The sequence below is a fragment of the Anoplophora glabripennis genome, unplaced genomic scaffold, assembly GCF_000390285.2.
Source record: "Anoplophora glabripennis isolate ALB-LARVAE unplaced genomic scaffold, Agla_2.0 scaffold460, whole genome shotgun sequence".
Lineage (NCBI taxonomy): Eukaryota > Metazoa > Arthropoda > Insecta > Coleoptera > Cerambycidae > Anoplophora > Anoplophora glabripennis.
Window position 1 is genome coordinate 407,623 of NW_019416794.1, and position 18,469 is coordinate 426,091.

The 18,469-nt window shown below is 32.5% G+C and overlaps 1 protein-coding gene across 2 annotated transcripts in view; it reads left to right on the plus strand.

The window, feature by feature from the left end:
• The window catches only part of LOC108911361 (C-terminal-binding protein), a 211,623-nt gene extending 193,634 nt beyond the window's left edge, over positions 1 to 17,989 (plus strand). For both annotated transcript variants that reach the window (XM_018716277.2, XM_018716278.2), the window contains exons 5-6: positions 1,734 to 1,909; positions 16,065 to 17,989. In XM_018716277.2, the coding sequence (XP_018571793.1) occupies positions 1,734 to 1,909; positions 16,065 to 16,130 (242 nt within the window). In that variant the 3' untranslated portion in view covers positions 16,131 to 17,989. The remainder of the gene's footprint in view (positions 1 to 1,733; positions 1,910 to 16,064) is intronic.
• The last annotated feature ends 480 nt before the right edge of the window (positions 17,990 to 18,469 follow it).

The following is an 18,469-nucleotide window of genomic DNA, read 5'->3' on the forward strand; positions in this document are numbered from 1 at the left end:
AGGGTTGTCCACTATAAAAACAAACCATATACAAATTGTTGTTGAGTCAAAGATTTTATATAAAAGAACCTGCCTGTATAGTCAAATTTTAAATATATGACAAATTAGTGGTAGAAATAATTTATGAATTTTTGCGTTACTTAAAAACTAGTCTTACGTCGTAAGGGGCAATTGAACAAGAAGCTAGTAGCGATCCTATTACATAATTTTGAAGAAGAAGAAAATATGTCAAAATTGTCCATCAAACCCTGCTGCCCTGTTTCCTGTTTTTTAAACAAAAATTACACTAGTGACAGCAGTCTATCAATTAAGAGTATTTGTGATAGTTATTATTAATTTCCTGATTGTAATGGATTCAACAAAATTTAAGAGGAGTTTTGTTCCACATTCCACATAGCCAATTGCATTATCTCCATAAGACTCCCGAACTGCACTATAAATTTCCATAAATAAATAGGTTTTTTATATAAACACAATAAAATCATTCATGTTGATCCTTACCTTTTATACCTCTGATTTCGCCAATATTAAAATGCTCGTCTCTTTAAAAATTCAATTCATGATCATAAAAATATCAATTTTTGGTAAAATATGCGAAGTAGCTTTCACAAATCCTGATTCACACATTCTGCTTTAAATATAAGGGAAGATATTAAATGATAATTACTAAATAATAATTTTACTTAATAATGAAATTTGAAGATTAAGGAAAATAACTCATAGACTTGAAAATATTTTATATGACAGTGTCACTGACAGACTGACACTATTGACAGTGTTGACAGAGCGTCTTCTTCCGATGTTTTTTCTTTACGCAATCATTTACACATAATTTCACTACAAGGTGCCCTTTATGACGTCACAGCCGTTTTAAAATGTTATAAAAAAATCAGTTTCAAATAATTATTTTAAAACTGTTCTGACGCATTTCTCAATCTCTAATTGTGCATACACACTAGTTAGTACGTGTAGAATTATATTATCTACTTTTTGAAATTTGGTCAACAACCCTATTGATAAATGATATAAAAAATGGGGTATTCTATTTAAAATAACGGAGAAGACGTTATTTCCGACGATACCGGAAGTACCGCACACTTGAAAATATTTCACTTAAAAAGAATGAATAGAACCCAGATAGCTATCGAAATTTCAAATTTCTATTGTAACTAGAAGTTTAAAAACTTTTCATGAACGGGTTATATGAAAAAACCTGTATATCCCTAATCAAAATTATTTAAAGTTTTGAAGAGAACAGAAAGGTTTTCATGTTCAATTATCTACTTTCTTGGGGTGAAATATTTCTGGTTAAGCAAAACTAGATTTATAAAATCAACCTGATTGATCCATTTTATTTAAAAAAGTCCTTATTGACATAGTGGGAATGTTAAGTAGCACAATTTGTATTATTTATATACAATGTGTAACAGCAATATTGCAAAAAACTTTAGATCCTCTCTAATTTAAACGCCACTGATTAGGTTTTGATCAAATTTTACATATAGGTGGTGACTGAGGGAATTGGACTGCAATAAATTTAAAATCCATATATCACGTCTAACCTTTGAAAAATTGTAATACCCTTGCTTTAAATTTTAAGCAAAAATATAGCTTTTTTGTTTATTCTGTTACACCCTGTATAAACAAAGATATTTATTGTACAGCTGTTGTTATTGAAAGAGTTTCAAAATTTCATTTGAAACATTTACAAATAAATGATTGCTTTTGTGTAGTGTCACCCGCGGGTGTTAACGGCGGTTACTACCAAGGCGGCGCACTCCCCGTCCAACAGGCACACTCCACAACACCGCACGAAGCCCCACATACGGTCACACCCAGTGCAGCTGCGCCCCCAACACCACAGCCTGCCCCACCCGTCGGACCAGTTCCCGTACCACCCCATGCTCTAGTGAGTACCACTACCATCATAAAGTAAAGGTGTCAGTAAATTTATTTTCTATTAGCTTCTCATTTTTTGCATGCCAGTCTATTTGATATTGTTCGTGCATCTTCGTAGATTTTAAAATAAGTGAAGTAAGTAGTTGTCTTTCGTTGTTAGAAAACTTTGATAACATTTAGGCTGACATGTCTGGTTTGGCAAACTTAACTAGCTGCTAAGAGAAATATTGATCTTTGTTTCGCTGACTTTCAAATTTTAGGTACTGTTGCAGGTACAGTACGGCACGGTTAGAGTGAATAAAAGACAAAACATTTTTATTTTTCGTTTTGCACAAAAATCATTTATGATAAAAAAAATGCTTGTTTGTGAAATGAAGTTTAAAAAACTTGAAAAAATAATATTAAGAAATGTTGTTTAGAATCAATTAAGTGTTAAGAAAACAAAAAATGGTTGAATGACCCAAAAAAACCCAATTTTTCGCCCGTTTTGTCGACCTCATGAATTCAATTCAAAAGTGGTCTAAATGATAGCTTATAGTGACAGTTTAATGTAGGCGAAATTTTCAAATTGAGCATACATTCAATTTTTACGATATGACAAGTTAAACTCGTTATTTGATTTATCCTCGCCAAGGTGAATCTGACATTCTCGGTGACTTCTTGTGTTATCTTAAAATTCTCAACAAATATAAGCAGTAACATTTATAACGTAAAATTTTCTGTTCTTTTCCAATCTTTCATTATACAGGGTGTCCCGAAATTCATGCAACAAAAATTGGTCATAGATTCTTAAGACAAATTTAGGGGACCCGTATTTTTTCTTTTTGCCAACTGGCCCCTTCTTTCGAAGTTACAGCCCCCTGGAATCTGCCCCTAAGAAGCCTTTTTTATATCTCAAAACCATGTTGTGCGAGAATCACTAAATTTGGTACATAGGGGTTTTATTACATGTGGAATCTCACAGTGCTACGCTTTTTGGCGAGAAACCCCCTTATGTCACTTTTTTGTGGGCCCCCTTGTCTTTGGAACCAGAAAAATTTGGTCGCAAATTTGATTTTTTTTAAAATTATTGAAAGCCATTGAATATAGAAACTTTTTTATCTCTTGATATTTTTTTTGTAAAACGCAATGCTTTTGAGGAAAATGGCGAATCACGATATGCATTCGATCACATTTTGACATTTTTCTCGAAAACATTGTGTTTTACGAAAAAAGTATAGAGACAAAAAGTTTCCAAATTTAATGGTTTTCTAGTGGAATGATAATTTTTAAGAAATTTAAAAATGCGACAAAATTTTTTTGGTTCCAAAGACAAGGGNGGTGTAGACATAACGGTTTGTCATTGTTTGTTGTAAACGAATCATTAATATTGGTGACACTAAAATCTAGGGATTTTTAGTTTGATAGTACCCGCAGTGCAATGTTGGTTGCCTAAGATCAGCAGTCACGTAGCTTGTAATCATTTAACACCACTACCGCCTATTGCGTTCTCTCCTTTATAGTGATCCATTTTATTTAAAAAAGTCTTTATTGAACATAGTGGGAATGTTAAGTAGCACAATTTGTATTATTTATATACCATGTGTAACAGCAATATTGCAAAAAACTTTAGATCCTCTCTAATTTAAACGCCACTGATTAGGTTTTGATCAAATTTTACATATAGGTGGTGACTGAGGGAATTGGACTGCAATAAATTTAAAATCCATATATCACGTCTAACCTTTGAAAAATTGTAATACCCTTGCTTTAAATTTTAAGCAAAAATATAGCTTTTTTGTTTATTCTGTTACACCCTGTATAAACAAAGATATTTATTGTACAGCTGTTGTTATTGAAAGAGTTTCAAAATTTCATTTGAAACATTTACAAATAAATGATTGCTTTTGTGTAGTGTCACCCGCGGGTGTTAACGGCGGTTACTACCAAGGCGGCGCACTCCCCGTCCAACAGGCACACTCCACAACACCGCACGAAGCCCCACATACGGTCACACCCAGTGCAGCTGCGCCCCCAACACCACAGCCTGCCCCACCCGTCGGACCAGTTCCCGTACCACCCCATGCTCTAGTGAGTACCACTACCATCATAAAGTAAAGGTGTCAGTAAATTTATTTTCTATTAGCTTCTCATTTTTTGCATGCCAGTCTATTTGATATTGTTCGTGCATCTTCGTAGATTTTAAAATAAGTGAAGTAAGTAGTTGTCTTTCGTTGTTAGAAAACTTTGATAACATTTAGGCTGACATGTCTGGTTTGGCAAACTTAACTAGCTGCTAAGAGAAATATTGATCTTTGTTTCGCTGACTTTCAAATTTTAGGTACTGTTGCAGGTACAGTACGGCACGGTTAGAGTGAATAAAAGACAAAACATTTTTATTTTTCGTTTTGCACAAAAATCATTTATGATAAAAAAAATGCTTGTTTGTGAAATGAAGTTTAAAAAACTTGAAAAAATAATATTAAGAAATGTTGTTTAGAATCAATTAAGTGTTAAGAAAACAAAAAATGGTTGAATGACCCAAAAAAACCCAATTTTTCGCCCGTTTTGTCGACCTCATGAATTCAATTCAAAAGTGGTCTAAATGATAGCTTATAGTGACAGTTTAATGTAGGCGAAATTTTCAAATTGAGCATACATTCAATTTTTACGATATGACAAGTTAAACTCGTTATTTGATTTATCCTCGCCAAGGTGAATCTGACATTCTCGGTGACTTCTTGTGTTATCTTAAAATTCTCAACAAATATAAGCAGTAACATTTATAACGTAAAATTTTCTGTTCTTTTCCAATCTTTCATTATACAGGGTGTCCCGAAATTCATGCAACAAAAATTGGTCATAGATTCTTAAGACAAATTTAGGGGACCCGTATTTTTTCTTTTTGCCAACTGGCCCCTTCTTTCGAAGTTACAGCCCCCTGGAATCTGCCCCTAAGAAGCCTTTTTTATATCTCAAAACCATGTTGTGCGAGAATCACTAAATTTGGTACATAGGGGTTTTATTACATGTGGAATCTCACAGTGCTACGCTTTTTGGCGAGAAACCCCCTTATGTCACTTTTTTGTGGGCCCCCTTGTCTTTGGAACCAGAAAAATTTGGTCGCAAATTTGATTTTTTTTAAAATTATTGAAAGCCATTGAATATAGAAACTTTTTTATCTCTTGATATTTTTTTTGTAAAACGCAATGCTTTTGAGGAAAATGGCGAATCACGATATGCATTCGATCACATTTTGACATTTTTCTCGAAAACATTGTGTTTTACGAAAAAAGTATAGAGACAAAAAGTTTCCAAATTTAATGGTTTTCTAATGGAATGATAATTTTTAAGAAATTTAAAAATGCGACAAAATTTTTTTGGTTCCAAAGACAAGGGAGCCCACGAAAAATTGTCTTAAGGGGGTTTCCCGCCAAAAACGTAGCATCATCAAATTCGACATGTCATAAAACCCCTGTGTACCAAATTTAGTGAGTGATTCTCGTACAACAGGGTTCTGAGATATAAAAAAAAAATTATTCTTAGGGGCGGACTTCATGGGGCTGTAACTCCGAAAGAGGGGGCCACTTTGCAAAAATAAAAAATACGGGTCCCTAAATGTGTCTTAAGAATCTGTGACCAAATTTTGTTGCATAAATTTTGGGACACCCTGTATTTTACCAAAAATATAGTACAAGAAAGTTATAAAAGATTTTTGTAAAAAATAATTTGCATTTTTGCTAAATATCTTTGATTTAATGATATTTCTATACTGGAAACATGGCAAATCTTGATGGATTTATATGTCCACTTAAAATATATAGCAAACACTTAAAGAAGTCACTCGGTTTGGCGAGCAATTGGTTGTTTTGGCGAATTCGGGTGCTGCTGAACCGACAGAAGAAACTTCTCTTAAGAAAATAGTTGCGTATTATTTTACATGATCTGAGTGATGGAAATGTGAACTCATTGCTTGCAAAAAGCGTAGTCCCTCACAACATGATGTTTTCTTAAAAAATATCTAATCTTTTTTTTTTTTCTTTCATCATTATTAATCTTACATCCAAATTGTCCTAGTTCAAAGTCCTTCGGATACAAGGTTTAGAGTATCTATCGAAAATTTGTAAGCCAGTTTAAAAATACCGATTAATTGAATATTTTCAGCAAAAATACTGATTTTTTTGTAAAATCAGCAGTACGTCATTAAAACAAAGTGTTTGGTAAAATCTAATGGTAGATTCATAAATAACGAAAGATTTTACATAGGAAATGATACACTTCGCATATTTGAGAATTTTGAACACAATGAACGAGTGTGCCGAGAATGTTGGATTCATCTTGGCGTGAACAAGCCAACTAACAGGTTCGACTTGTCATATCTCCAAAACAAAAACTATGTTTAACTTAAAATTTTGCCTACTCTAAAGTATCACCACAAGCTATTATTTAGACCACTTTTGAATCGAATTCGTGAGGTTGACGAAACAGGCGAAATTTTGGGTCAATCTTTAATCATCGAAATGTGGAAATCGCATTTTTAATTCATTTAACAAGTACAACAAAAATAGTTGAAACGTTTTTCATTTTCATCAGTTTTTTGTCATTTTCGTGATTTCCTTAAAAACTAGGGATGGGCAAAAATAACCGGTTAAATGAATAACCGATTATTGTGTGTCGCTTAACCGGTCAAAAACCGGTTATTTCCCGACTTCGGTTTNTTCGGATACAAGGTTTAGAGTATCTATCGAAAATTTGTAAGCCAGTTTAAAAATACCGATTAATTGAATATTTTCAGCAAAAATACTGATTTTTTTGTAAAATCAGCAGTACGTCATTAAAACAGTGTTTGGTAAAATCTAATGGTAGATTCATAAATAACGAAAGATTTTACATAGGAAATGATACACTTTGCATATTTGAGAATTTTGAACACAATGAACGAGTGTGCCGAGAATGTTGGATTCATCTTGGCGTGAACAAGCCAACTAACAGGTTCGACTTATCATATCTCCAAAACAAAAACTATGCTTAACTTAAAATTTTGCCTACTCTAAAGTATCACCACAAGCTATTATTTAGACCACTTTTGAATCGAATTCGTGAGGTTGACGAAACGTGCGAAATTTTGGGTCAATCTTTAATCATCGAAATGTGGAAATCGCATTTTTAATTCATTTAACAAGTACAACAAAAATAGTTGAAACGTTTTTCATTTTCATCAGTTTTTTGTCATTTTCGTGATTTCCTTAAAAACTTGAATTTCAAAATAAAAAATCATATACTAGTTTTAAATAATTGTTTTATATCAATAATTTTAGAAACAATTTTTATTTATATAAAGATTTACATTTGTGTTGTACCTTAGTGACGTGAAGATGTGATTAGATAATGTTTTATTTTTATTTTCTTTTAAAAAATTTTGTATTCCATTACAATGCAGTGGAATGAAAATCAGGATATTTCTTACTGTTGCACACAAACCAAATTTTTGTCTTGGCCGCTTTTTTTCCAAACCAGTTTGTTTTACCCAACGATATCTATCTTTTATTTTAGAACAATCAAAATAGGCCAATTTATCCACAACCTAAAATTCTAACATAACTTTAGTTCTAAACAACTTCAGTAACATTATTTCATATCATTAAGATAGCGGCAGTTTACTGTTTTAACAGTGTCATATTTTTTCATTTTCAAAACGCCTTATCACCCAAACTAAAAATTATCGATAGCAATCAAGTCTTTCGTACAATGAAAAATAAAAATGTCACTCTAACCCTCCTTGTCTACTCTAATTGTGAACACATCGAAGAAAGAGGAAGAAAAAGTGCTATTTTTGTAAGTGTGTCACCGAATCAAAGATAAAAAGCTCAAAAGTTAAATTTGACAAACTTGCTGTTAAATCTTATTATTTGGCTATTTAATTTTGTTTTGAGTACTTGAACACATTCCACAAATTTGCAATTGTAACTTCTTGAATCGTGAGAAAAATATTAGAATACCTTTCCAATATTATTAAGTAAATTATACATGACATAAAAAACCACGTGTAGTTCTGCATTGACTTTAATATTAGATAGAGACAGATAGTTTAAGAAGAAAAAAATAAAACGAAGCAATTTTTGCGCATAATGTATGTCGTCAAATCAAAGATCGAAAGATTTAGTTTAAATTTGTCCGTTAGTTATTTTGAGTATTATAAATTTCACAAATTTCCGGTTGTAAATTTCTTATATTCTAATAAAAACATTAGGGGATCTCCCATTATGTTAAGGCCCACAAGTAAATCATACATAATATAAAATCCAGGTGGGGATTTAAGACAGAAGACTAATTCTCACACGCATGTTATTTTTTAGTTGCTGATTTTGAAATATCTAAAACATTATTTTTTAAGGATTTTGTAATACCTAATATAACCAGAACATAGTAATAATCAATTCATGTGAGCAAAACATATTTAAAAATAAATTTTTCAAATCGTTTTTGATCCTTGTTTAATTCTCTTATACAGGCTGTTAGAAATTCGCTTCCGCATCACACTACAGGGATCTCGGAAACGGTAAGAGGTACGAAGTTGCTTAAATGGGGGCAAAGTTGCGTAATCAACGGGCCAAAATTATGCCTCTAAAAAATCAAGGTTAACATGATTAGTTTTCGAAATATTTGAAAAAAAACGAAATTTTTGAAATCGGGTTTTGTTTCATTTCAGCCTTGTTTGAGGTGATATTGAAAAAAGAACAGTTTCTCAAGGCTACTTTTTGCCCTCTATTGAATAGTTTTATCAATTTTTATATATAACGTTTCGTCCCCAGGACCATCATCAACTTCATTATTTTAAATATATTCTCCAAAACTGTACTGACTCAGCCCGATCCAGATTCAGACGTTTTGTCTCGAAAAATTCATCTTCAATGTATTCATTCCATCTAAATTTTTTATTTAGATTTCTTTGTTTATTGAATTATCATACATTGTAAGTGTCATTAGACCCTGTGAAATCCATCTAGTTATTTAAACTATTACTACCACACATTAAAATAAAAAATTATTAGAGTTTTATTCCCGTGTCCATAGTTATTTCTAGGCTTCTCGAGTGCCCAAAATTCAAACAAATTATGATCTAATTTTTTCAAGATATTCGTCTTGATTTTTAATGATCTTTGATTTTTTAGAGGCATAATGTTGGCCCCTGATTACGCAACTTTGCCCCCATTCAAGCTACTTCATACCTCTTACCGTTTCCGTGATCCCTGTAGTGAGAAGCGAATTTGTAACAGCTGTATATGATTTACATTTGACACTAGTTCCATAATATGTATTTACACAGTCCACCATATTATTACAGGAAAAACATTTACTGAGTTCAGTACATAGACAAGACAGCGATTAGTAATAACTGAACATGTGAAATTGTTCCATGAGCATCGTTGAATAAGTCAGTCGACCTTTTTGCCCTCGAATTTTTTACCAGTAATGTTTAGCTGTATTGATTTAAAGTAGAGAGGTTAGAACAACGTTCAATGATCAGAGAAATCATATCGCACTAAATGAACATTAAAATAAACAAAAATGAAAATTATATACGCATATAGAGGTATAGTATACACAGTCCAGTTTTAAGACTGATTTTATCTTATCTATCTCATTGACCGAACTAAATTTCATCAGTATAGTATAAGTTTTGATAGTTGTCGCTACGGAAACGTATCAACAGGTACAAACGACATATGGCGAGAAGTATGTATCAAGTCTGTCTGCAAGCCGAACAAACAAAAACATTGAAGCAGCAGCTTGTGCGGGGAGGCTCCATTCTCTCGTCATTGTGCACGCTGTTTCGGCCATCACCAAACCTCCCAAACCACAGGAACACAATCGAATGTGATACACACTTCTCACCATGTGTCGTTTGTAACAATTGATACGTTTCCGTAGATGTTCAACCGGCCTTAAAACAGAACTTGATTGCTGTACGCTGATTAATGTACGTTTCCATGACAACTATCAAAAACTTGCTTCACGCAAAACGTTATAACTTAGTGACATATATATGTATACTGATGAAATTTTATTTGGTCTCTCGAAAGGCTTTCCACTACGTAGTATCGTTGACCCCTCATTAATCAGTCTTCAAACTTAAGGAGGTTTATCTGATATGGAATTCATAAAAAAATTAATATAAGCTTATTAATATGAAGAAAATCCTCAAAAAAAATTATGACTAGTTTGGATACCTAAGAGTCGCGATATTAATAAAATAATTTTTCATGATTTAGTACAGAGTCTTATGAGAATGCAGATTTTTTTGGTCTTTCCACTTAGAATGCGCAACAATTAATGAACAGTTTTCACGTCAACTTGTATAAATAGGAAATTGATATCTAAGGAAAAGTATGACAGCTCGTAGAAATCGATACATAATTTATAATAATTCTCCTTCAAACTGCTGTCGTTGACTAACTTATCCTCCATATGCGTGATAGCGGCAACGCCGCGGTCTCGATGTAGCATATTATTTGAAATTCGCAGATGTGACATATGTTGTACACTTCAAGCTTAAGCATCCAAACAGAATGATCGAACGCGAGCGAACAAACGCCGAATCTACAGAAATTCTGATTTGACTTCAGACGTACCCGATAAACCTTAATAGCCAGACTGTATATATCCACATAGAGGTTTTACTGCCTTTATATCTTTTACTATCATATAAAACGGTAGCACCAAAGTTTTAGGAAATTTTCCAGTGATTTGAAATGTAAAGGAGGTTCCTTTCTTGAATTAAGTATATGTAATTGTATTACAGCAAAAATAATTTCTTTCAAACTATATTTTGTATCAGTGAAACGGTTATGTACCTTTTTTAGAGAATCCAAAAGAAACTTATTACTGTATTGTAAAATTATTTGCACACGTAAAAGCTCATTGTACCATTTTCGTTTATTCTGAATTTTATCAAATATGATTACTAAACTGCAAAAATTTTTAAATACTCGTATGTCCTTGTTTTTTTACACAGCTGGCGAGAAGTGGATAGTCTTGGCAGACTGAATACGATGCACATTTGAATTAGTTGGTTTATAAGCTGTGATGTCACAATTTGAAGTCAGTCATTAAAAGAGGATAGTAATAACCAAGCTTCACTGAATGTTGTGCGATATGAGACACTGATATATTTTATATTTCTAATTAAAAAAAAAAATCAAAACATGATCAACAGAAACTCATATTTTTTACCATATCGAATGAAAACAAAATGCCAATCTGGAATGTATGATTGCCTCGCGGGCCTTATTATACCTAAACTAATCAAAAATGTTACAATTTTATGGTAGTGTAATATGGGAACTTTAAAGAAAGTGAATTAAAAGCCTGAAAAATGTCTTTTTCATAAAACTAATTCCTTTAATGGAAAAAGTAATGTCAACTTTTTTTTATATTCTGCAATACAGTAAAACCTCGATCTTGCCAGGTAACATGGGCAACCCTTAACACGGATAACTGAAAACTTGGATAATAATGAGTAATGTAGTTTTTTTAATTTATTTTGTAATCCGACGGAAGCAATGTGTATTTATTACACATCTATCACTTGTTAAAACAAAATTATACACAATATGTAATTTAATTATAAAACAATAAGGAAATGGTCATTCCGCCCATCTGTTATATTGAATTTCGTTTTTCTTTCTGTAAAAATAGGCACAAAAACCCGTAGTGGAAAAACGGCGTCATATCATGGACAATTAGAACAGTGGACAGACTCATATAACTGAAGTTTTACCATACAGGGTGTAACTTGAATGGGTATCATATTTTCACGGAGGCTACCTGTGATTTTTAGAAACACATTTGTTTGTTCTCTCAAATTCCATTGTGAAAGAAACTGTTTTTTAACCTTTTTTTCATAATTTCCATACTCCGCCGTTGACAGGCTAGTGTAACAAACACACGCGTCAATTCCTGACTATTTGATTTAAAAAGTAGTGTTCTGGGGAACACGTACTATTATCCCTAAAAAACTAACCTCCAATTAAAGTTACTCCCTGTACATGTGTCTACTATCCTTAGTTGATTGTTATAAATAAAGCAAGTAACTTTTTAATGTAATTTTCTGTTTCAGAAAATACACAATAAAAGGACATACAATTTATGGATGTAAAAATGTAATTATGATAGGGTTGTTTTCTTTTACTCCATTTAACAAAGTCCCAAAACTTGAAAGTTTGTAGGATCTTCTGAGTCATCATTGCCCCCCCCTTTTGTGTGTCAAGAAAAAACAAAAAACGATGGTGATGGTTTCATAGACTGAAACCCTTGCATACTACCCCTATCCAGGAAAAACCACCCCACTTTCCAGGGTCTAGGGGTGAATAATAATAAATTATATTAATTGACACTAGCATATCCCGGAGTGACCCTCGGAGGTTGAACCACCTACTCCCACCTACAATAGGAAAATATACAAAATATTAAAAATGCTTGGCTAGGTTTGAAGGTTTCCTAGGGTTTTCCGAGGGTGGGTATCACGATGGTGGTGTTATATTTCCCCGCCACCTTCCCAGACCTATTTCCAAAATATTCTCTTCAATGCTTTTGGTCAGATTAAATATCTCGAAAGTACAGTTGACTGAGTGGCGGCTTGTGATATTGAGAATAGGTGAAGCATTGATTGACTAAAAAGAAAAAAAAAATTTTTCAAATTTTCAAGATCAACTGGCTTTAAATGAATCTGGAAATTTTTAGTTGCATTTGTAATATTACCAAAAAACTGACGTTCGTGAGGATTTTCATTTAGATTTTATAAAAAATTGAAATATTAGTTCGGCTTGTGGACTTTTGCGAACATTAACGTACACCGTACATGTATGTTCCAAAGAAGCTTTGTTGTTTATGACAGTTATGACTTTCCCAAAATTGTTAAATCCCCCCTCCCCTATTCCACATGCCTGACTTTACAACCACAATTAAACACGGTATACAGAAAAGTTTTTTTTAAATGAACACTTCCACACAACCACTTATACTCCGAATACCATTCATTCTGAAACTTTCGAACGTACATGTTCGAATAGAATAAGGCAATTTAAAAAATCTTTTTTTGTCATCAATTTTCCATCTGGACAAAGGCGTTTCCAATAAAATACATATTGGATCATACATTAGAAACATTTCAACAATTATTATACAAAACAAGTATTAACTAGGAACAGTTATAATCGTGCACTGGACGACGCGTATCGTATAAACTGTTAAAGGCAGGTGATGGGCGATGCTGCTTCAATTTCTGTGTCATTCGTTCCCCCACCCCGTAGTTTAATCACGTATTGGCCGCCTCGTCATGATAACCGCCATAAACAATGCTACGAAGAGAAGCAGAATACAGACTGATTTCAATCTGCGTCAGTTGTGTATACTATACGTTGTATGGTTCGAGGTTGATCTTCGCACTCAACGAAGGCAATGGTTTTTTAGAAGGCGGTCACCGCGTAACTATTGTGTCTAACAAACACAATACATTTTCAATATAGAATTGTACCTAAATTATAAAATTTATATAAAATTAAAAATAATTTTAAATTACACAACCAAACGGAAATTTTAAGTGAAGCAGTGTGTCACTTGCGTCACCTGACGAGCCGCCACTGAGTTGACCTTAGCAACCTTCAGCGGTTGAAACTGCCCTGCTCGCAATACAGAAGTCACCTGAAAAGTGAGAAAACAAGCTCAGAAAGATCTTTTTAGAGGTTTTCTAGGATGGGTCTCATGATGGTGGCGTTATTTTTCAACATGCCCTCATATAACAACCCCTGATGTACAAAAACACTTTATTCTCCGCGCTATCAGGCCTGGGCATGTTCAATTGGGTTTTTAAAGAAAATATCAACTAAATCACTTACCTGAGGTGAAATAATTTACAAATGGTTCAGAACGGTTTTTGTTCGATTGCTGAATTGATTTTTTGGGAATTTTTTTTTTTTAATTTTAATTTAAAATTATAAATATATATGCACTCTAGAGTTTATAGAAAATGCCATATGTTCATATAAAAATCCCGAATGGGCAGAGATTAGTTCAACCCCGGCGGTATACTAGTATCGATTAATACAATTCACTATTATTCACTATGAAAAAATCCACTCCGACAAACCCCCGCAAGCTAAAGACAAGAAACCCAGAACTTGTAATGGAGTATGCAAGGGTTTCAGTCTACAAAACCATTAATAATTTTTCTCCCCCTTGAAAATGGGGGGGGGGGGATGTTTTTCAAAAGATTCTACAAAGTTTCAAATTTTTGGTATCACATTAAATGGACTATTTGGTAAAACTTCAAATAAAATGTTATTTAAATATTAAATGCTTAGAAAATAAACAAAATTACTTCTTTTGTTTTTCATGTTTTATTGGAATTCCTTAAAACAATAGATGATTAGGTACTGTATAATATGCAAAGGCAGATTGGGGTTTACTCCTCTGTGTTAGAGGTAAAAGGACCCCGCAACTATCCTTGTGGAATGGTACGAAACTTTTTCGAATGATAGTCCCCAATGTGTTAATCAAAAAAGTCCATGGGACCTAGGTCTGAAAAACTACTGTTCTGAAGTTATCGATTCCACTTGCTCGATCACCATCGAGTCCAATGATTTACGGGCGAGTATAAACAAATATTTCTTTATTAAGTGACCATACCTAACCTGTTTCTTGATGTATTTTCGTGTGCTGTGAAGCATGTACTGAAGAACAGCGATAGCAACACATACTGCTTGAGCGACATCTTATGTTTTTATGCATCCTGAACACTTAGTAGTTTTTCAGACCTAGGTCCCATGGACTTTTTGATTAACACATTGAGGACTATCATTCGGCAAAGTTCCGTGCCATTCGACCGGGACCGGTTTTCCAAAAGGATAGTTGCGGGGACCTTTTGGAAACATAGAAATTTTTATTAAACAGGATTCGAGAATTCTGTAATCCTGCAGTATAGATGGCACTACTAGAAATGGTCAATAATCTTGTACCCCTTTCATCGCAACAACTTTATAAGTAATTTCTCTCTCGGAACTGTGCGGGCAACGTAAGAAAAATAGAACACACATAGTGCACTCTCATTCCTACAGTGGTATAGTATGCTGAAACGGTAGCTGTATGAAAGAATTTGGTGTAAATCTACAGTGCATATTTACTTGCAACGAAACGCAATATGCCAGTATTGACAAATCATAGGCTGAAATTGTATGTGTATTAAAATCAATTGTGTATTTGCCTTTACAGCATGATAGAAAGTTAATCCTAATACAGAGCCTTCATAAATGATTACAAGCCATTTAACCAGTAATTTTGTTTGGTGCAGTAATTTTATTTCCTTCACGTTGACAATTAAATTTCGGTAAAATTAAAATAAGATCAAGATTACATTAAAACGCAACATTCATTCATTCATGACATTCTGTTCAACAAATCAGCGATTACATTATCTCAAGTGTAGACACAACGGTTTGTCATTGTTCATTGTAAACGGATTTAATATTGGTGATGCTAAGGTTTACTAATTTTTAGTTGATAGTACCAATCGTGCAATGTTGGGTTGCTAAAGATCAGCGGTCACGTGGCTTGTAATCATTTATGAAGACTGTACTAGTACACACAGCAGTTCCTCTAGAATCTACGTTATCACAAATCGTGTACCTTTTTTTGCATAAAATAACCTAATAAATGACGAAATACGTGTTACATATTTCAATTGAATCTTTTAAAAAGAAAAATGGGAAATGACCCTATTATATTTTAAAATTGGGATGATTTGAAGGATTTAAGTTTCAAGCAAAACATTCCATGTGCTTCAGTATAGTTATGATTACGTTTTGGCATTTTTTTATCAAAGGACACTAGTTTTTAAAAATATCTCATAATATAATTTTTATGTTTACAAACATATTGAATCGTTAAAAAAAAAACATGAAAGTTGCAAATTTGTGGACATTTATGATTAATTACATTCATTTGCTTTCCATCTTTTAATAACTTCATTCTTCTTTTAACAACTAAAAACTGTATTTATTTTATTAGGTAAGCATTGGATCAGTTTAAATAAATAAATTAATTAACATTTGCAGTTGAGTAAAAGTAGAGCAGAATAATTTTGTAGAATGTCGATGCGATATTAACAGCAGCATTTTCTCTTTCCACAGCCGATAAGTACCCCAGATCCAGCGAATCACCATGCACCAAAGCCAGAACCGTCGGAGGTGCATTAACGGTGTCTCCTTCAAGTGACGTATTTCTTATTGGGCTGCAAACTGCTACGAATGTGTGAAGTGCATGTTGGATCACATTTTATGTTTTTTCAAACACATTAAGCTATACATATCGTAAAAATTGGAATATTTACATTTACATCACAACATATTTCCGCCTTGTTTTTGTGACTCATTTCGTAATCCCGATATTTAGTTTAGTAGATTTTATTTGTATGTATTCTTTTTTATAAAAATCAAACTATGTACATAAGCGTTCTGGTTTTAACTTAAATATGATGATGAAAACATTTATTTACAACAAATTGTGATGTGTAGCTTAGGGTTCCCAAATGAGTCACTGTTGTAAAAAGAATATACTTAATTTGTTTTCATCTTTTATTTTGTAAAAATGGTATATTCATGCTTTTTTTGTACCGTCCAATTTCTTTTCGTGTAATTTTGTCTTTGTGCAGAGAGCTAATGTATATCCTGTTTTTTAATAAATAGCATTAAGGGAAATTACCGATGAGAACTTGGACCTGATCGTAGAGTATAATAGGTTTAAACAAAATTGAAGCTATCGTCATAAATAGTTTAATCATGTAAAATCTTTTAGTTTTTAATTAGAAATTTTTAAAATATTAAGTGCATTATTATTTTGAGAGGAAAGTACACCGCGGTATTTTTTACATAAACATTTTCCTAGCTATTGTGAATAATGAAAAAAGTTTTATATTTTAAGATTTCTTGAAACTATGTGTGTATAAAATTGTTTATTTAGGAAATGCTGCAATGTCGAATGAATGATAAATAGCCCAAACATTTTATGTTAAAAATTTTTAGGAAAAATAAACTACAATTCTATATAAAAAATATAATATACTGACAAAAGACTTTTGTTTAAAGCAACCAGTGAGGAAGATCGAAGTGGACTTAAAACAATTTTAAGGTGAAGTGCGGTAATGTTTAATTTCGTATTGTAGAATAAAATAGTGATACTTGTGACTAATTTCAGTGATTTAATTTACAAACTGCTTCGGATTGTCGCATATTTTCGTTTACGAGCCCCTTTTTATTCACAACACGAATATAACATTCCAAATACTTACTAGTACCCAAAATGATTTTGGCAATAATTAAAAAAAAAAAACGGTTACGGTGTACTATTTGCTCAGTATATTTTTATAAAAACAATTTTTAAACAATTTATAAAGGGTAGAAAATGGTTCACCAACTGCGTTTCTAATAAAAAATGTATTGCTTCTCTCTACGACGGTTAAACGAAAATACGCGACGACGGAAATCACAATAGAACAGCATGTGAAAAAAATTGTAGGGGCTATTGGACTTCCACAGAATTTTGAAATAAATATCTTGAAAAATTTATTTAGGTAGCATTTTGTGTTTTGTGTAGGGCATTCAATTCCTCGTTTCAGATTCGAATTAATAAAATGCACACCTTGAGGCTGGTTCATTTAAAACGATCGTGAGTATATTTTTGCAAATCGCAAAAGTAGCATTAATAAGAAATGTTGTTCCTATAAAAACGAAATACTATAAAATCCTAGGTAATTTTTACATAATTTTATTTATTGTTTGTTACACTTATACATTATCATGTGCAAGTTGCAGTTTTACATACCGTTTTAACTAATTTTTTAATTTTATTATTATCTGTAGGATGTAATATGAATTTCATAAAAAATTTGATATTATTTGAACCTCTTCGAGAATTTATCAATTTTCTTGCTAATTTCGTTCTAACGTGAACCAGCCTTTAGCTAGAATTAGATAAGAGTGACACATTTGCGATCAGAGTGATTTGATCATGGATAACTGACATTTTTTTCTTTTAATAAATATAAATAGGAAATTCATTTTGGATATGAAGATGGTTTTGTTCATAGAACTTTTTTTGTTCTTGTACTTGATACGCAAATCAAAGTAACAGCAAATACAGAATTTTGACCGAGATTACTGCTATGAACCAATTCTCTACTGTTGTACAGGGTGGGCCAATTTCTACACTTTTGAGTGGACCGTCAAGCGGATAGACAAAAAGTAGCTAAAATGAGTCAGAATGATGAAAACAACATAATTTTTTGAGATATCGAGTAACTTTTTTCATTTTGTGAAGTTTTTGTTTATCGTACCAGCAAACGCATAACCAATTGAGAACTTGAAATATATTGTCAAATTTTGATTATATCACAGAAATTTAACAGTGAAGATGCACAGATACACGGTATATCACATCACATACCTAGAACAAAAAAAAAAAAGAAAACAAGAATAGGTGAAGCATATTTATTGACTAAAAAGAAAAAAAAGCGCCGCTGGTGAAAATTTTTTAATTT